This window comes from Polyodon spathula, chromosome 9 (genome assembly GCF_017654505.1).
Source record: "Polyodon spathula isolate WHYD16114869_AA chromosome 9, ASM1765450v1, whole genome shotgun sequence".
NCBI lineage: Eukaryota > Metazoa > Chordata > Actinopteri > Acipenseriformes > Polyodontidae > Polyodon > Polyodon spathula.
Window position 1 is genome coordinate 50,450,327 of NC_054542.1, and position 19,799 is coordinate 50,470,125.

The following is a 19,799-nucleotide window of genomic DNA, read 5'->3' on the forward strand; positions in this document are numbered from 1 at the left end:
AGTGTGTTGCAAATCATCAAAGGTTGAAGTAATGCTGCTGAAAGTGAGTAAGAAGTCATTGAAAAGGTACAGCGGTTGTGTGGTAGTTATGTAGCAGAGGCGCCAAAATCCATGGCGCAGTTTAGAGAACTGCTTATCCAGTTGTTATAAGGCTTGCTTATACTTTTCCACACACTGGATGTCCTGGTGCTTGTGGTACTGATGACTTGCATGTTGTATGTAGAGTGGGATGAATGGCAGTGACATGCTTGATTTATGATCTTGAAATGTGCTCTCTGTTGTAATGACTGTCTTATTAGGTGTGGGGTATTTGTTATTAAACACAACTTCAATGTGTTCAGAACATTTTCCACTAAACTAACCAATATAGTTCTTTATTTGTAGAAATATATGAACACTAGAATTTGCAATGTTCATTACAGAATATTGGTCATGTTGATATAATATGTAATTTGCTTTTATTTGTTTATTCTCGTTTCCATATATTGTGTTTATCTGCAGGTGTTCAGTCAGATACAGACTCTTCCACAGTCAGCAATAAAATCAGCGGGCAAAACAATTCCAAAGTGAAGCGCCCATCTCTGGCTAAGATCCTGCTCTCCCTGGATGGGAACCTCTCCAAACAGCAGGCTCTGTCCCATGTCCTCACTGCTTTACAGATCATGTATGCCAGGTAAGGATGACAGAAGCTTCCCCTGCAGTTCATTCTCTTCACTGTAACCACACAGGGGTGTTAGAACCAGGACTGAGGGATCTGCAGGTCCCACTGCAATAGAGTTGGATATGCATGTGGGAAACCGCTTTCTAATTGTAATGAAACTCCAGCAGGACATTTCAAAAGTGTATGCGCTTATCAGAATGAGGATGCCTGTTGACTGTGTTACACTTTCAAATGCTAATAAACCGAGTGAGGTCGTTTATGATCTGTCACAGCTCACGAAAACATGTGCACAGTTTTCTCTTAAAGTGTAGCTTTTTCAGAACAAATTAATGGTTGGAATGTCTACGTATGATCTCTTTTTATGGCTACTCTGGGTTTGACTTTCATCTGTGTTGCTAGTTGTGTACATTTTGAAACATACATAATGATTTTGTGTTGAAATGCATGTAATTTGATTTGACCATGGTGACCCGTTTTGCGTAGTACAGAAAGCCTGAGAGTAGGATTCAAAAAGCTTGGAGCTACTAGTTCCTACAGCAGTAACAGAGAGGTGCTAAATGGGGTGCCCAGCTGTCTTCTTGTTTAACTTACACATTTTTAGATGGTGTCTTTGCATGGGGTGACTCTTTTCAAACTTAAGACTCTTTTATAGATATTGCATCTTTATAGGACTGGTGCTTTTGTTCTAACTTGCTGTATTTGTACATGTGAATGTTTTTGGGGAGGAGGCCATTCGGCCCATCAGTGCTCGTCTGGTTCCTAGTAGCTGATTGATCTAAAAATGTTGTCAGGTTGGTTCTTAAAGTGATTCTGCCTCAAGAACATGACGAGGTAGCCCATTCCACCCCCTCACCACTCTGAAGAAGTGTGCACTTCGACTGCACTTCGTTTCTGCTGTGTCCGCTCTGGTCCTAGTACTGGTGCAGTGCTTCAAGCACTGGTTCAGATGAACTCTTCATTTCTGCTGGGACGCTCTGGTCCTGGTATTGGTGTAGTGCTTCAAGCACTGGTTCAGATGAACTCTTCATTTCCGCTGGGACGCTCTGGTCCTGGTATTGGTGCAGTGCTTCAAGCACTGGTTCAGATGAACTCTTCATTTCCGCTGGGATGCTCTGGTCCTGGTATTGGTGTAGTGCTTCAAGCACTGGTTCAGATGAACTCTTCATTTCCGCTGGGGCGCTCTGGTCCTGGTATTGGTGCAGTGCTTCAAGCACTGGTTCAGATGAACTCTTCATTTCTGCTGGGACGCTCTGGTCCTGGTATTGGTGCAGTGCTTCAAGCACTGGTTCAGATGAACTCTTCATTTCCGCTGGGACGCTCTGGTCCTGGTATTGGTGTAGTGCTTCAAGCACTGGTTCAGATGAACTCTTCATTTCCGCTGGGACGCTCTGGTGCTGGTATTGGTGCAGTGCTTCAAGCACTGGTTCAGATGAGCTCCTTCCTCCTCCTCCTTTGTGTAAATGGGCTGTGTTGTCTTCTCTCCAGTTTGTTGACCACTCTCATGCTGTCTCCACAGGGATGCAGTTGTGGGTGCCCTGATGCCTGCCAGTATGATTGCTCCCGTGGAATGCCCTGCCAGCTCCCCAGTCCCTCCCTCGGAGTCCTCCACAGCATCCAGCCCCTCTGAGGGGGAGGGTCTCCCATTCCTTACAGAGACAGAGGAGAGGTTGAGCCCAAACCCCTGGCAGGACAGGAGGGGGGAGGTAAGAAACAAGTGCCTCGTATTGAAGAAGATGGAGAAAGCCATTCGTTAAATACAACAAAAAAAAATACTGAGTACAGTAGTACCGTGCCCTGCAGCAAGAAAGCCTGAGGCAATGAGACGTGACACAGAAGGTACAGGTGATGGATAGAGGTTCTTGGGGTCTTACGTTTGACACAGAAGGTACAAATGGTGACTAGAGATTCTTAGGGTTTTGAGCTTTTTTTTTTTAAACAGTTGAACTATTACGTAGTTGACTTGTAAGCTGTACGTTATTACAAATGCCTTGTTTCTCTGCCACTTTAAATTGACCTCATTACAGAGATATATGTTTATTTATAGATATGTGTTGCCAAAATCTCATTTCAATTCAGTAACTTCCTCATCTCATATCAATAGGCAAAGTAACGGAGTGCTAGAATTGACAGAATATATTGCTGCTGTCAATCATTTCACTTTAAGGTTTTCACAGATCCAATTCAAATGTACCGGTAATGCAATTTCTGTGGTATTCTTTTTTTTTTTGTGTGTGGAAAAACCTGCACTGTAGAGCTTTTCAATCTAACACTCTAATATTTCTACATTTATTTTTTAGTACAATATATACCTTTTTAATTTTTCAAAAGAACAAACCTCAGAAACAGCGTGTATTGACTTTGAAGTGCCAGAAAGGAAGGCTGTGCAGGATATATCAAGTTATAAGTTAAATGAAATCTTATACCACCAGTGCTTTCAATTTCATTAAAATAAAGTGAATTGAGTTTTTACACTAGTTGTCAGAATGGGAACATCTGTGGAAGGTAAGCCTCTGTTCAGATAGAAATACTCTTTGATAAGGTACAGCATGCCCTAGGTAGAATATGTGTTGCACTGTGGTGTTCATTTGGACTCGTTTGTCTTGTGTGCTCAGGTTGCTTGTTCAGAAGATGCAGGAACCCCTTCTTCAGCAGCAACTCCTTCTGCTTGTGCTGCGTCTTCACGACCGTTTATTCCAGTAACAGATGACCCCGGCGCCGCCAGCATCATAGCTGAGACCATGACAAAAACCAAAGAGGTGAGCGTGTGCAGGCTTCAACAGAGACAAACGCTTTGATAATATAAACCAAAGAGGTGAGAGATAATATAAACCAAAGAGGTGAGAGCGTGCAGGCTTCAACAGAGACAAACGCTTTGATAATATAAACCAAAGAGGTGAGAGCGTGCAGGCTTCAACAGAGACAAACGCTTTGATAATATAAACCAAAGAGGTGAGAGCGTGCAGGCTTCAACAGAGACAAACGCTTTGATAATATAAACCAAAGAGGTGAGAGTGTGCAGGCTTCAACAGAGACAAACGCTTTGATAATATAAACCAAAGAGGTGCAGGAGATAATATAAACCAAAGAGGTGTGCAGGCTTCAACAGAGACAAACGCTTTGATAATATAAACCAAAGAGGTGAGAGGTGAGAGTGTGCAGGCTTCAACAGAGACAAACGCTTTGATAATATAAACCAAAGAGGTGAGAGTGAGAGTGTGCAGGCTTCAACAGAGACAAACGCTTTGATAATATGAAGCGTGCAGGCTTCAACAGAGACAAACGCTTTGATAATATAAACCAAAGAGGTGAGAGCGTGCAGGCTTCAACAGAGACAAACGCTTTGATAATATAAACCAAAGAGGTGAGAGTGTGCAGGCTTCAACAGAGACAAACGCTTTGATAATATAAACCAAAGAGGTGAGAGCGTGCAGGCTTCAACAGAGACAAACGCTTTGATAATATAAACCAAAGAGGTGAGAGTGTGCAGGCTTCAACAGAGACAAACGCTTTGATAATATAAACCAAAGAGGTGAGAGTGTGCAGGCTTCAACAGAGACAAACGCTTTGATAATATAAACCAAAGAGGTGAGAGTGTGCAGGCTTCAACAGAGACAAACGCTTTGATAATATAAACCAAAGAGGTAATAGGCTTCAACAGAGACAAACGCTTTGATAATATAAACCAAACAGGTGAGAGTGTGCAGGCTTCAACAGAGACAAACGCTTTTAATATAAACCAAAGAGGTGAGAGTGTGCAGGCTTCAATGTGTTAATTCTGTAGGGTTTCTCTTGTACGCACTGGGTACTTTTTTAAAGCATTCTTGAATGACATTTTTGTCTATTGTATTTGTTTATCAGGGACACATCTAATTATAACATAAGTGTCACTTACGTGGCACAGGGTGCGTTGCATTTTCAGTTGAACCAGTAGGCTAATTTCCAGTGACAGTTTTAATGTTTTGAAGCATTTTTCAGTTGTGTTTTTTTTATTCTTCTTCCTCATATTGAATGCAAGCTGTGAACCTTTTCTCTCAACAGGATTCTGAAAGCCACAGTAAAACGGCTGGCGCAGAGCCCCAGTACCTGGATGAATTCACAAGCCTGCTGGTCCCCGATGACACGCGGGTCATGGTGGACCTGTTAAAGCTAGCTGTGTCCGCACGTGCCGAGGAGAAAGGGAAGCAGGTGCTGTCTGCCGTGCTGTCCGGAATGGGCACTGCTTATCCACAGGTTGGTAAACACGAACAGCTTGTCCTGTATCTGTCTCGGCAGGCTTGGAGTGTGGGTTCTTGTGTTTTCAGTGGCTGCTTGTGTCCTGCTGCTCTTGCTAACTGGCTGCCTCTTGGTAGGTGGCTGACATGTTGCTGGAGCTGTGTGTCACAGAGCTGGAAGATGTGGCTTCAGACTCACAGAGTGGGCGTCTTTCTGCACAGCCAGTGGTGGTGGAGAGCAGCCATCCCTACATTGACGACACCTCCACCAGTGGCACTGTTAAAATACCAGGTACAAACTAGATTAGAATCACGGCTTATTAGTCACTATTTTTAGGAATGTACCTTTTTTTTTATGGAGCCGAATCACACTATCAGTTGATAGAAGGGTACTTGTTTTTCTTTGGCTGTTCACAGTTCTGCACTGAAACTGTTTAATTTGCAGTACTGTCCGTTTCATTTCTGTCTTTCCTCACTAGTTAAGTTCCGTTTTCATTGCTTGTTGAAATGCTTGTTTCCTCTGCCCTGACTTTCTTGTGGCGGTTGTGTTAGGTGCTGAAGGCCTCAGAGTGGAGTTTGACCGTCAGTGCTCTACAGAGAGACGCCATGATCCACTCACTGTAATGGACGGTGCCAACCGGATCGTGTCTGTCCGATCAGGTGATGCTCGAGCCACTTTTCTGTCTGTCCCGTTTCCTTGAAGGTCATACAGCGAATGAAATCGTATCCATGATATTCACTACGTGCAATTTTGGAGCACCATGCTTACGACTTTCAGGCGTATTATTACTAGCAGGCACCTGACTGCTCTTCTGAATCATTCAGCCCGAGATCCTCTTACATTCTGATTTGAATGAAAGCATCAGAGCGGTCGAGTCCAGACCTCTGTTTGAATGGACTCAGGTTGTTGTAAATGCTGCTGTCTGATTGTTGTGCATTGGCAGGTCGAGAGTGGTCGGACTGGTCCAGTGAACTCCGTATTCCTGGTGATGAACTGAAGTGGAAATTTACCAGTGATGGTTCTGTGAATGGCTGGGGTTGGCGCTTCACAGTGTACCCGATCATGCCTGCTGCAGGTGCGTCTTACGCTTATTTATATTTCATAAGAATGTGTTTAAGCTATTTTATATATTAGATATATATAAGCTATTTTATATATATATATATATAGATATATATATATGTGTGTGTATATATATATATATAATATATATATATATATATGTGTGTGTGTTATATATATATATATATATATATATATTTTATATATATATATATATATATATATATATATATATTATTTTTTAATACAGGCCCAAAGGATCTGCTGTCTGACCGCTGCATTCTGTCCTGCCCCTCAATGGACTTGGTAACCTGTCTCTTAGATTTCCGTTTCAACTTTGCCTCAAACAGGGGTATAGTTCCTCGCCTGGCAGCCTCACTGGCAGCTTGTGCACAGCTAAGTGCCCTTGGTAAGTTTATATTGCTGCTGTACTACATGTTGCTCTATTCAGAAAAAGTAAGGATGACTAAACTCAAACAATTATACATAAAAAAAGCATTAACAGCAGTGAGGCAGTTGTTTCTAAGCTAATCTTCAATGCTGGTCAGTAGATGCATGTTATCTGCAGTTTTGAATTCCTTAATGAGCAGACCTTTCTGCCTGTGCCTTTTTTTTATTTTTGCTTTCAATGGTTTTATTTGTGATGTAATTTGTAGCAGCCAGCCTCAGGATGTGGGCCCTGCAAAGACTGCGCAAGCTGCTGACGACGGAGTTTGGACAATCCATCAACATCAACAGGATCCTGGGAGACGGAAACGGGGAGCCTCGCTCTATGGTACGCTGCACAGGAAACTGGAGCTCTGCAATTGCAGGGATAGAAATAACACTCCTATTGCACAGCAGTTTTACCCATCCCAAGGTAAAAAGCTTGATTAGACACAGTGTTTATGTAACAAGCTCAGGTATGTCTTATTAAACTCATAGTATAATCAGGAATGGCTCAAACTGCTATGCAATGGGAGTCTTATTTCCATCCCTGAATTGGGTGAATTGTTGGCAACTAATACTTTGTAGTCTCATACAGTGGGTAGGGACTGGACGGCTCCAAGTATAGCAGCAGCATTGTCCAGTGTGTGTCCCTAGAGAGGCACCCATACTGTCTGCACAAATGTATGATTTTAGTTGAGTATTTCTTTTGAGTTCCTATTGAAGGTTTTGTGCATGCAGCTCATGGAAACCTCCTTTCCCCCAATGCTGGCCCCTGCAGTGTTCTGTATTGTTGGCTGCATGGTGCTTCGCATGGCTCCATTTCTTTTGGTTTTGTTTTGTAGAGTTTCACCGGAAGTGCTTTAGCTGCTCTGGTGAAAGGACTTCCCGAAGCTTTGCAGCGGCAGCATGAATATGAAGATTCCATCGTGCGAGGTGGCAAGCAGCTGCTTCACAGCCCCTTCTTTAAGGTAAGCATTGCATACCTACGTATACAGAGGACACACCAGGGAGCTGTAGTAAGAACTAAGAAGTGGCCATTAGAACACAAAGTTGAGCTGCCATGCCAAGGCTCCTCCAAGGTCCAGTTGGCAGAAGTTTACTCATTTCACTCGTTTCTGTGGAATCTTATTCCATCAGTCACAGCAGTTTATTCACATTTTATAAAACCTATCAAGTCTTTTTTTTCTTTCAACAATGTCTAATGAGTTACACGAGGGCAGTCTATCTAGAAAGTTACTTAGTATTAACTCTTTCAGCATTGCAAACCTGTAAAGAGGTCTAGGAACTATAACTCCACTAAACACAGCAGGCCAGATAACCAGTCCTATGTCATTTTTGTATTTCTGTATGAGACTGTGAAACTTTTCAATTAGCTGTACTGTTTAACAGCTCTGAGGTTGTCTTTTTTCTTAATTTAAACACTACAGTAAAGGCTTTCAAAGTCTTTCTTAATATGCACCTTACCCTGCAAGCTCTATTCTGACCATCTGCATCTTACTGAGCAGCTGCTATGCACACCTTTTCATTATCGGTGTAAAAAAGGATTTGGATTAAGCTTGTCTAATGCATCTATGTGGACAGTATTCAACACGTTATCAACCTTTCTGGCTTAAGAGGGACCCAGTGTGTGGCTTCCGTAGCATGGCTGTGTGAGCCTCTCCAACCATGTTACTGTGAGCTTGAAGACCAGGGAGCCCAGTGTGGTATTGAGCTGGAGGAGGTGGGGTGTTTAAATGGTTTCCTCTGTGTTTGTTCAGGTGCCAGTGTGGTATTGAGCTGGGGGAGGTGGGGTGTTTAAATGGTTTCCTCTGTGTTTGTGCAGGTGCCAGTGTGGTATTGAGCTGGGGGAGGTGGGGTGTTTAAATGGTTTCCTCTGTGTTTGTGCAGGTGCCAGTGTGGTATTGAGCTGGGGGAGGTGGGGTGTTTAAATGGTTTCCTCTGTGTTTGTGCAGGTGCCAGTGTGGTATTGAGCTGGGGGAGGTGGGGTGTTTAAATGGTTTCCTCTGTGTTTGTGCAGGTGCCAGTGTGGTATTGAGCTGGGGGAGGTGGGGTGTTTAAATGGTTTCCTCTGTGTTTGTGCAGGTGCCAGTGTGGTATTGAGCTGGGGGAGGTGGGGTGTTTAAATGGTTTCCTCTGTGTTTGTGCAGGTGCCAGTGTGGTATTGAGCTGGGGGAGGTGGGGTGTTTAAATGGTTTCCTCTGTGTTTGTGCAGGTGCCAGTGTGGTATTGAGCTGGGGGAGGTGGGGTGTTTAAATGGTTTCCTCTGTGTTTGTGCAGGTGCCAGTGTGGTATTGAGCTGGGGGAGGTGGGGTGTTTAAATGGTTTCCTCTGTGTTTGTGCAGGTGCCAGTGTGGTATTGAGCTGGGGGAGGTGGGGTGTTTAAATGGTTTCCTCTGTGTTTGTGCAGGTGCCAGTGTGGTATTGAGCTGGGGGAGGTGGGGTGTTTAAATGGTTTCCTCTGTGTTTGTGCAGGTGCCAGTGTGGTATTGAGCTGGGGGAGGTGGGGTGTTTAAATGGTTTCCTCTGTGTTTGTTCAGGTGCCAGTGTGGTATTGAGCTGGGGGAGGTGGGGTGTTTAAATGGTTTCCTCTGTGTTTGTTCAGGTGCCAGTGTGGTATTGAGCTGGGGGAGGTGGGGTGTTTAAATGGTTTCCTCTGTGTTTGTGCAGGTGCCAGTGTGGTATTGAGCTGGGGGAGGTGGGGTGTTTAAATGGTTTCCTCTGTGTTTGTGCAGGTGCCAGTGTGGTATTGAGCTGGGGGAGGTGGGGTGTTTAAATGGTTTCCTCTGTGTTTGTGCAGGTGCCAGTGTGGTATTGAGCTGGGGGAGGTGGGGTGTTTAAATGGTTTCCTCTGTGTTTGTGCAGGTGCCAGTGTGGTATTGAGCTGGGGGAGGTGGGGTGTTTAAATGGTTTCCTCTGTGTTTGTGCAGGTGCCAGTGTGGTATTGAGCTGGGGGAGGTGGGGTGTTTAAATGGTTTCCTCTGTGTTTGTGCAGGTGCCAGTGTGGTATTGAGCTGGGGGAGGTGGGGTGTTTAAATGGTTTCCTCTGTGTTTGTGCAGGTGCCAGTGTGGTATTGAGCTGGGGGAGGTGGGGTGTTTAAATGGCTTCCTCTGTGTTTGTGCAGGTGCTGGTAGCTCTCGCGTGTGACTTGGAGCTGGACACTCTCCCTTGCTGTGCAGAAACCCACAAGTGGGCCTGGTTTAGAAGATACTGTATGGCGTCGAGGGTGGCTGTCTCACTTGATAAGAGAACTCCTCTTCCACGGCAGTTCCTTGATGAGGTAATTTACATGTATTTTTTTTTGTTTTTTTGGGTAGTGTGTGCGTCCAGTAACTGTAGTCCTGGTGGTTCTCTGTGTGCATCCCTTGCCATTATAATGATTAATCTCTCCACCTTGAGCCTTTTGCATGGTGTGGGGAAATCACCCTGGAGAAGAGAATGAGTCACTTAAGGTGGTAAAGCAGCTTAATTGTAGTAGAGCAAAGAGAATCAAACATTCATTTACAGTACCACCTTAAATCACCATTGTTATTTAAGGAAAGTGGGTAAAAATACAAAGAACAAAAAGCATGATCCTCACCCTCGCCGGTTATTAATTCTATTTATATACATCTTAATGTAAAGACACCAATGTTAGTTTTTAATTTGTGAGTGAATACACTATGCAGAATACAAGAAGAATGAAACGACTGTGTTTGGGTTCGTTTTGCTTTCTTTCACGGTCTGTAAATTTGTTTGTTTTCAGGTGGCCAAGAAAATCCGAGAGCTAATGGCAGACAATGAAAACATGAATGTGCTCCATGAAAACCACGATGTGCACAAGAGAGAGCAAGACGAGCAGCTGGTGCAGTGGATGAACAGGTGAGGAGGGGTCTGCTGAGGCAATGAACGCAGTGCTGCAAATCCTCCTACTGTGCAGGATTGTGGCCATCTACAGGTCATAGATGTATTCTGATAATGAAGGAACTCTAAGGTTGTTCGTTGTAACTAATCTGTGACATACCTTTTGTATTAAAATGCAGGAGGCCTGATGACTGGACTCTATCAGCTGGAGGAAGTGGCACTATCTACGGGTGGGGTCACAACCATCGAGGTCAGCTAGGGGGCATTGAAGGGGCAAAGATCAAAGTGCCGACTCCGTGTGAGGCTCTAGCCACTCTGAGGCCAGTGCAGCTCATTGGTGGGGAGCAGACTCTGTTCGCAGTCACTGCCGATGGAAAGGTGACCAAGAAACTTGTTTGAATTCGTTTTATTTATTTATTCCCTAGCCTTCTGGTTTCTTGCAACCTTGCTCTCTTGTGTGTTTTATGCTGTCCAGCTCTATGCAACAGGCTATGGGGCCGGTGGAAGGCTGGGGATTGGAGGCACAGAGTCGGTGTCCACACCCACCCTGCTCGAGTCCGTCCAGCACGTCTTCATAAAGAAGGTGGCGGTGAACTCCGGCGGCAAGCACTGCCTGGCATTGTCATCCGAAGGAGAGGTGTATTCCTGGGGGGAAGCCGAGGACGGCAAACTGGGCCATGGGAACAGGAGGTAAGAACAGGAAGATCGGCTACAAAAAGCACCTGCCGCTTTGTGACACAGATCATATGTAATAAAGCAGGATTGTGCTTATTCGTATTATCATTTAGTGCCATTGTTTTCTGTGAAGGGGGGCGGACAGTGGCTATTATTCCCCACAAACTTTGCTTTTGTGACCAGGACAGGTAAATTTCAAAATATCACTATTTCCAATGAGAAAACGGGCGCTTTTGCGTCTTTTCGTTCACATAAAGTCAGAAAAAAACAACATATGAATCCAAATTAACATGTATATATACTAAAGTAATACAAAAATGACTGCAAAAGATTTAGAAGCGAGTAGTTTTTCGAGATTTACGATTATACTGTAAATACACGGTGTAATAAATGAAATGAATGGGTTTTAGTACTGTAAGTGTGCTCTGCTTCCCCTCAGCCCCTGTGACCGTCCTCGTGTGATCGAGTCCATGCGTGGTATTGAGGTGATTGATGTTGCTGCGGGAGGAGCACACAGTGCCTGTGTCACAGCCACCGGGGAGCTGTATACCTGGGGCAAGGGCCGCTACGGGCGCCTGGGCCACGGGGACAGTGAGGACCAGCTCAAACCCAAGCCGGTATGTTTCACGCGGAGCCCAGGGGAGCCGGTGCTCTGTGCTGATTGCAGCTCTGTTGCATACATGCTCGAGGAATCAGAACGTGCTGGTTCTGAAGAACGCACAATCGGTAAACTCTGAGCAGCTATGAGAATGTATTGGTTTATATTTAAAAAATGCACCATTTTTAAAACAAAACTACAATGTAAAAATAGATTGCTCAGTTCTGTATTTTATTCTCAGTTTATTGTTTGCTTGCTTGAACAAACTGCTGAAGTTAGTGCTATGTGGTGATGAGTTTTTGCTAGATGTTGAGTGATGAATTAGTGCCAGACAGTGAGTGATGAATTAGTGCTAGACAGTGATGAGTGATGAGTTAGTGCTAGATGTTGAGTGATGAATTAGTGCTAGACAGTGATGAGTGATGAATTAGTGCTAGACAGTGTTGAGTGATGAATTAGTGCTAGACAGTGAGTGATGAATTAGTGCTAGATGTTGAGTGATGAATTAGTGCTAGACAGTGATGAGTGATGAATTAGTGCTAGACAGTGATGAGTGATGAATTAGTGCTAGACAGTGATGAGTGATGAATTAGTGCTAGATGTTGAGTGATGAATTAGTGCTAGACAGTGAGTGATGAATTAGTGCTAGATGTTGAGTGATGAATTAGTGCTAGACAGTGAGTGATGAATTAGTGCTAGATGTTGAGTGATGAATTAGTGCTAGACGGTGATGAGTGATGAGTTAGTGCTAGATGTTGAGTGAGTTTTTGCTAGATGTTGAGTGATGAGTTAGTGCTAGACGGTGATGAGTGAGTTAGTGCTAGATGTTGAGTGAGTTTTTGCTAGACGGTGAGTGAGTTAGTGCTAGATGGTGAGTGATGAGTTAGTGCTAGATGTTGAGTGATGAGTTTTTGCTAGATGGTGGGTGATGAGTTAGTGCTAGATGTTGAGTGATGAGTTAGTGCTAGATGTTGGGTGATGATTTAGTGCTAGATGTTGGGTGATGAGTTAGTGCTAGATGTTGGGTGATGAGTTAGTGCTAGATGTTGGGTGATGAGTTTTTGCTAGATGTTGGGTGATGAGTTAGTGCTAGATGTTGGGTGATGAGTTAGTGCTAGATGTTGGGTGATGAGTTAGTGCTAGATGGTGATGAGTTAGTGCTAGATGTTGGGTGATGAGTTAGTGCTAGATGTTGAGTGATGAATTAGTGCTAGACGGTGTTGAGTGATGAGTTAGTGCTAGATGTTGAGTGAGTTTTTGCTAGATGAGTGAGTGAGTTAGTGCTAGATGTTGGGAGTGAGTTTTTGCTAGATGTTGGGTGATGAGTTAGTGCTAGATGTTGGGTGATGAGTTTTTGCTAGATGTTGGGTGATGAGTTAGTGCTAGATGTTGGTGATGAGTTAGTGCTAGATGTTGGGTGATGAGTTAGTGCTAGATGTTGGGTGATGAGTTTTTGCTAGATGTTGGGTGATGAGTTTAGTGCTAGATGTTGGGTGATGAGTTAGTGCTAGATGTTGGGTGATGAATTAGTGCTAGACGGTGATGAGTGATGAGTTAGTGCTAGATGTTGAGTGATGAATTAGTGCTAGACAGTGAGTGATGAATTAGTGCTAGATGTTGAGTGATGAATTAGTGCTAGACGGTGAGTGATGAATTAGTGCTAGATGTTGAGTGATGAATTAGTGCTAGACAGTGAGTGATGAATTAGTGCTAGACAGTGATGAGTGATGAATTAGTGCTAGACGGTGATGAGTGATGAGTTAGTGCTAGATGTTGAGTGATGAGTTAGTGCTAGATGTTGAGTGATGAGTTAGTGCTAGACGGTGATGAGTGAGTTAGTGCTAGATGGTTGAGTGAGTTAGTGCTAGATGTTGGTGAGTGAGTTAGTGCTAGATGGTGAGTGATGAGTTAGTGCTAGATGTTGAGTGGGTTTTTGCTAGATGGTGAGTGATGAGTTAGTGCTAGATGTTGGGTGATGAGTTTTTGCTAGATGTTGGGTGATGAGTTAGTGCTAGATGTTGGGTTAGTGCTAGATGTTGGGTGATGAGTTAGTGCTAGATGTTGGGTGATGAGTTAGTGCTAGATGTTGGGTGATGAGTTAGTGCTAGATGGTGATGAGTTAGTGCTAGATGTTGGGTGATGAGTTAGTGCTAGATGTTGGGTGATGAGTTAGTGCTAGATGTTGGGTGATGAGTTAGTGCTAGATGTTGGGTGATGAGTTAGTGCTAGATGTTGGGTGATGAATTAGTGCTAGACTGTGATGAGTGATGAGTTAGTGCTAGATGTTGAGTGAGTTTTTGCTAGATGTTGAGTGAGTGAGTTAATGCTAGATATTGAGTGAGTTTTTGCTAGATGTTGGGTGATGATTTAGTGCTAGATGTTGGGTGATGAGTTAGTGCTAGATGTTGGGTGATGAGTTAGTGCTAGATGGTGATGAGTTTTTGCTAGATGTTGGGTGATGAGTTAGTGCTAGATGTTGGGTGATGATTTAGTGCTAGATGGTGATGAGTTAGTGCTAGATGTTGGAGTGATGAGTTAGTGCTAGATGTTGAGTGATGAGTTAGTGCTAGATGATGAGTGTGAGTTAGTGCTAGATGTTGATGTGAGTTTTTGCTAGATGTTGGGTGATGAGTTAATGCTAGATGTTGGGTGAGTTTTTGCTAGATGTTGGGTGATGAGTTAGTGCTAGATGTTGGGTGATGAGTTAGTGCTAGATGTTGAGTGATGATTTAGTGCTAGATGTTGAGATGAGTTAGTGCTAGATGTTGGTGATGAGTTTTTGCTAGATGTTGAGTGATGAGTTAGTGCTAGATGTTGGGTGATGAGTTAGTGCTAGATGTTGGTGATGAGTTTTTGCTAGATGTTGGGTGATGAGTTAATGCTAGATGTTGGTGTGAGTTTTTGCTAGATGTTGGGTGATGAGTGATGAGTTAGTGCTAGATGTTGGGTGATGAGTTAGTGCTAGATGTTGGGTGATGAGTTTTTGCTAGATGTTGAGTGATGAGTTAGTGCTAGATGTTGGGTGATGAGTTAGTGCTAGATGTTGGGTGATGAGTTAGTGCTAGATGTTGTGTGAGTTAGTGCTAGATGTTGGGTGATGAGTTAGTGCTAGATGGTGAGTGATGAGTTAGTGCTAGATGTTGAGTGATGAGTTAGTGCTAGATGTTGGGTGAGTTTTTGTGAGTTGAGTGCTAGATGGTGATGAGTTAGTGCTAGATGTTGAGTGATGAGTTAGTGCTAGATGTTGTGATGAGTTAGTGTGATGAGTTAGTGCTAGATGTTGGGTGATGAGTTAGTGCTAGATGTTGGGTGATGAGTTTTTGCTAGATGAGTTAGTGCTAGATGTTGGGTGATGAGTTTTTGCTAGATGTTGGGTGATGAGTTTTTGCTAGATGTTGGGTGATGAGTTAGTGCTAGATGTTGGGTGATGAGTTAGTGCTAGATGTTGGGTGAGTTTTTGCTAGATGTTGGGTGATGAGTTAGTGCTAGATGTTGGGTGATGAGTTAGTGCTAGATGTTGGGTGATGAGTTAGTGCTAGATGTTGGGTGATGAGTTAGTGCTAGATGTTGGGTGATGAGTTTGTGGTGATGAGTTAGTGCTAGATGTTGGGTGATGAGTTAGTGCTAGGGTGATGAGTTAGTGCTAGATGTTGGGTGATGAGTTAGTGCTAGATGTTGGGTGATGAGTTAGTGCTAGATGTTGGGTGATGAGTTTGTGCTAGATGGGTGATGAGTTAGTGCTAGATGTTGGGTGATGAGTTTTTGCTAGATGTTGGGTGATGAGTTAGTGCTAGATGTTGGGTGATGAGTTAGTGCTAGATGTTGGGTGATGAGTTAGTGCTAGATGTTGGGTGATGAGTTAGTGCTAGATGTTGGGTGATGAGTTAGTGCTAGATGTTGGGTGATGAGTTTTTGCTATGATGGTGATGAGTTAGTGCTAGATGTTGGGTGATGAGTTTTTGCTAGATGTTGATGGTGATGAGTTAGTGCTAGATGTTGGGTGATGAGTTAGTGCTAGATGTTGGGTGATGAGTTAGTGCTAGATGTTGGGTGATGAGTTAGTGCTAGATGTTGGGTGATGAGTTAGTGCTAGATGTTGGGTGATGAGTTAGTGCTAGATGTTGGGTGATGAGTTAGTGCTAGATGTTGGGTGATGAGTTAGTGCTAGATGTTGGGTGATGAGTTAGTGCTAGATGTTGGGTGATGAGTTTTTGCTAGATGTTGGGTGATGAGTTAGTGCTAGATGTTGGGTGATGAGTTAGTGCTAGATGTTGGGTGATGAGTTAGTGCTAGATGTTGGGTGATGAGTTTTTGCTAGATGGTGATGAGTTAGTGCTAGATGTTGGGTGATGAGTTTTCATGGTGGGGGATGAGTTAACGATGACCAATGTTGGAGTGATCAGGGGGGGAGGGGGGGAACATATTGGTGATTCTATTTTTTGCCAACTACTACAATGCACGATACTACAACCAGGAAATTACTCAGATATGAGACTGGACATACCCACTACAGTGACTAAATAAAAAAACATGGGGCAATCTCGAGGCCAAATGGGCTAGGGTCCGACAAAATGAAAATAATCATAAAAAAAAAAAAGGGGGGAAAAAACAATCGACACTATGTGGGTGACATGAGTTGTGCTAATTTTGGTGATGATAAGTTAGTGCTCAGATGGTTCTGGATTCGTGCCCACTGTGGATGTCAATTGAGTTAGTGCCTAATGTTGGGTAGATCGTTTTTGCTCATGTTGGGAGTGTGAAGTGCTACGATGGTAGGGTGAAGTTTTTGCTTAAGTGGTGATGAGTCACTAATTGCTAATGGTTGGGGTGATGGAGTTGTTGCTAAGATGGTGATATTTTACTGCCGGAGATTGTGATGAGTGTCTTGCTAAGATGTTGGTGTGATCAGCTTTAGATGATGGGTGATGAGTTAGTGCTAGATGTTGGGTGATGAGTTTGTGCTAGATGTTGGGTGATGAGTTAGTGCTACAGACAAACAGCATCTACAAGCTGAGTGGCTCAAAAACGTATGTTGGGTGATGATTTTTTGCTAGATACTTCACGGGGTGATGGATTTAGTGCTAGATGTTGGGTGCTGAGTTGTTTGCTCAGATGGTAGATGAGTTTCGTGCTCGAATGTTGGGTAAATGATTTAGTACACCTCAAACAACTTGGTGAATGAGTTCGTGCTAAGAGATGTTGGATGATGATCACACACCCACTCTGATAGATGGGTCTACAATTAGTGCTACCAGATGGTCGATGACAATACGTTTTTGCAAGATGTACTCAGATGAGATGTAAAGGGTCTAGCATGAGCTCACAACCGAACTGTCAAGTGCAGATCTGCAAATGCACTACTCAAAATTTGGATGCTGCACTAGATGCACGATGGAGAGGTCTCAAGTGCTCGATGTTTGGGTGGTTTTTTGCTTGCTGAGAACATGTAGTGCTAGATGTTTGTGAGTTCTGTGTTTGCATAGATGGATAGCGTTAGTGCCCTCAAAGATGTTGGGGGGGATAGAGTTCGTGACTGAGAAGATGTTGGGTCACAGTGCTGCTACGTTGAATGGGTTATGAGTCTTTAGCTGCTAGATTGGTTTGGTGCTTAGATTTAGGGCGCGTGCAAGGTGCTCGATGTTGGGTGATGAGTTAGTGCTAGATGGGTGATGAGTTAGTGCTAGATGTTGGGTGATGAGTTAGTGCTAGATGTTGGGTGATGAGTTAGTGCTAGATGTTGGGTGATGAGTTAGTGCTAGATGTTGGGTGATGAGTTTTTGCTAGATGTTGGGTGATGAGTTAGTGCTAGATGTTGGGTGATGAGTTTTTGCTAGATGTTGGGTGATGAGTTAGTGCTAGATGTTGGGTGATGAGTTAGTGCTAGATGTTGGGTGATGAGTTAGTGCTAGATGTTGGGTGATGAGTTAGTGCTAGATGTTGGGTGATGAGTTAGTGCTAGATGTTGGGTGATGATTTAGTGCTAGATGGTGATGAGTTAGTGCTAGATGTTGGGTGATGAGTTTTAGTGCTAGATGTTGAGTGATGAATTAGAGTTGCTAGATGGTGATGGTGATGAGTTAGTGCTAGATGTTGGGTGAGTTTTTGCTAGATCGTTGAGTTAGTGCTAGATGTTGGGTGATGAGTTAGTGCTAGATGTTGGGTGATGAGTATTTAATGCTAGATTGTCTGATACTTAGTTAGTGCGAAATGTTGGGATGACTCCAATTGTTGGGTGACGAGTTTTTGCTAGATGTTGGGTGATGATTTTTTTGCGATGATTTGGTGATAACTCACACAGATATCAAATCTTGAGTTTTTGCTAGATGTTGGGTGATGAGTTAGTGCTAGATGTTGGGTGATGAGTTAGTGCTAGATGTTGGGTGATGAGTTAGTGCTAGATGTTGGGTGATGAGTTAGTGCTAGAAGTTGGGTGATGAGTTTTTGCTAGATGGTGATGAGTTTTTGCTAGCTATTGAGTGAGTTTTTGCTAGATGTTGAGTGAGTGAGTTAATGCTAGATATTGAGTGAGTTTTTGCTAATGTTGAGTGGTGAGTTAGTGTATATGGTGATGAGTGATGAGTTAGTGCTAGATGGTGTGGGAGTTGCTGGCAGGGACACGGTGACAGACCCATGTTTCTGTAGGTAGAGGCTCTGCAGGGCCACCGCGTGGTCAATGTGGCTTGTGGCAGTGGAGATGCACAGACCCTGTGTCTGACGGACGATGACACTGTCTGGTCTTGGGGAGATGGAGACTACGGCAAGCTGGGGCGGGGAGGCAGCGATGGCTGCAAGGTCCCGATGAAGGTATGAGGGATCATTCTAATCTCATCAGTGGAAAGATTGTGGAAGCAACTAGAATCATTTTACTATGTATCTTAATCCATGTTATTAATGATACTGGACAACAGTGAGTCAATTGAATCAAGCACAACTGTCTAATCATGTCCTTTATGAAAAGAGTGGCAGCCTTTCCTAATCAGAAAGGCAGGTTTAATTAGAGTTTGGCTGAAGAAAAAGAGCTTTAATCCATGCCTCTCTTGGATGTGGCTGTAACACCTGATCATTTCCTCTAGGCATTGTGCTAGCTCTTGCAGAGTAAAGTCAACTCTCAATGGATATGTGGCTGCATGAAGTAGTGAAGAATAGTTGCATTGATTCAGTGATGGAGTCCCCCTGAGGGGCTCTGTGCTTTCAAATCACAAGACTTCTGAACCGTCTCTTGTTTTGTGCAGATGGACTCTCTCACTGGCGTTGGAGTTGTAAAGGTGGAATGTGGATCTCAGTTTTCTGTAGCTCTTGCCAAGTCTGGAGCTGTGTATACATGGTATGTGGAATCAGAATGAACAGCTGTAAGCTTGTATTCTGTGCTCTAGTGCAGGGGTTCCCAAACTGGCCTGCGACGCAGTCCCAAGTGGGCTGTGAGCAACCATGTTCTTTTGTGAATATATAATAACGAAAAGCTACAATAAAATACTAATGAAGGAAAAAATAAGATTCAAATGAAAAAATACGTTTATTTGCAGCGTTGGATCTTTACATTTTTAGAATTTGTCATTTTTTCTAAGTGCAAATAGTGGGCCGCAGGGCCTAATGCAGCTGAACAGGTGGGCCTCAGGTAAAAGTTTGGGAACCTCCGCTCTAGTACACTGTGCTAATGTAGTGAGTCCTTGAGGGCTTATGATATGTAAGTGATTCAGTACATGCTGTGTAGGTGGGTCCATTGAGAAGTAAGCGTTTCCTTCAACGAGGAGTGCATTTGACACACACAAATGAAATAGAGATCAATATGTGCTTTTAAACTTCCTAGGGCAGTGGTGTCTGTCTGCTGTTTAAAGGGTCAGATTGTAATTACGGACTGTATTTGTTAGTGTTATTTTTGCTTCTGTTAGATGTTAGATGCACATCAGTGGAAGACAATCTAGTTAATATGCATTAAATTAAACTGCCTCCCATGTGCCCTGATGGCATATATCTCCAAATCCCAGCAACCCATTCAGGAAACAAAGGCGTCTGTGCAGTAGCCTGTCTTTGAAAAGCCAGATAAGACTGCCATGGGGGCCTAACAGCCATTTCCATTGTGCTTCCTTCACAGTCTTGCATTTCTATTGTGCTGCATTCCTCCGCAGTCTTGCATTCCTCCACAGTCTTGCATTTCCATTGTGCTGCATTCCTTCACAGTCTTGCATTTTCATTGTGCTGCGTTCCTCCACAGTCTTACATTTCTGTTGTGCTGCATTCCTCCGCAGTGTTGCATTTCCATTGTGCTGCATTTCTCCACAGTCTTGCATTTCCGTTGTGCTGCATTCCTTCACAGTCTTGCG

At 43.6% G+C, this 19,799-nt stretch overlaps 1 protein-coding gene across 4 annotated transcripts in view; it reads left to right on the forward strand.

Annotated features, from left to right (window-relative positions):
* Nucleotides 1–19,799, forward strand: part of LOC121321014 (E3 ubiquitin-protein ligase HERC2-like) — an 80,803-nt gene that overhangs the window by 52,805 nt on the left and 8,199 nt on the right. For all 4 annotated transcript variants that reach the window (XM_041259907.1, XM_041259908.1, XM_041259910.1 and 1 more), the window contains 17 exons: nt 502–673; nt 2,178–2,364; nt 3,274–3,417; nt 4,700–4,891; nt 5,011–5,164; nt 5,425–5,532; nt 5,817–5,948; nt 6,186–6,344; nt 6,592–6,710; nt 7,207–7,332; nt 9,487–9,642; nt 10,108–10,223; nt 10,385–10,583; nt 10,681–10,895; nt 11,320–11,497; nt 18,121–18,282; nt 18,711–18,802. In XM_041259907.1, coding sequence (XP_041115841.1) covers nt 502–673; nt 2,178–2,364; nt 3,274–3,417; nt 4,700–4,891; nt 5,011–5,164; nt 5,425–5,532; nt 5,817–5,948; nt 6,186–6,344; nt 6,592–6,710; nt 7,207–7,332; nt 9,487–9,642; nt 10,108–10,223; nt 10,385–10,583; nt 10,681–10,895; nt 11,320–11,497; nt 18,121–18,282; nt 18,711–18,802 — 2,611 coding nt within the window. The remainder of the gene's footprint in view (nt 1–501; nt 674–2,177; nt 2,365–3,273; nt 3,418–4,699; nt 4,892–5,010; nt 5,165–5,424; nt 5,533–5,816; nt 5,949–6,185; nt 6,345–6,591; nt 6,711–7,206; nt 7,333–9,486; nt 9,643–10,107; nt 10,224–10,384; nt 10,584–10,680; nt 10,896–11,319; nt 11,498–18,120; nt 18,283–18,710; nt 18,803–19,799) is intronic.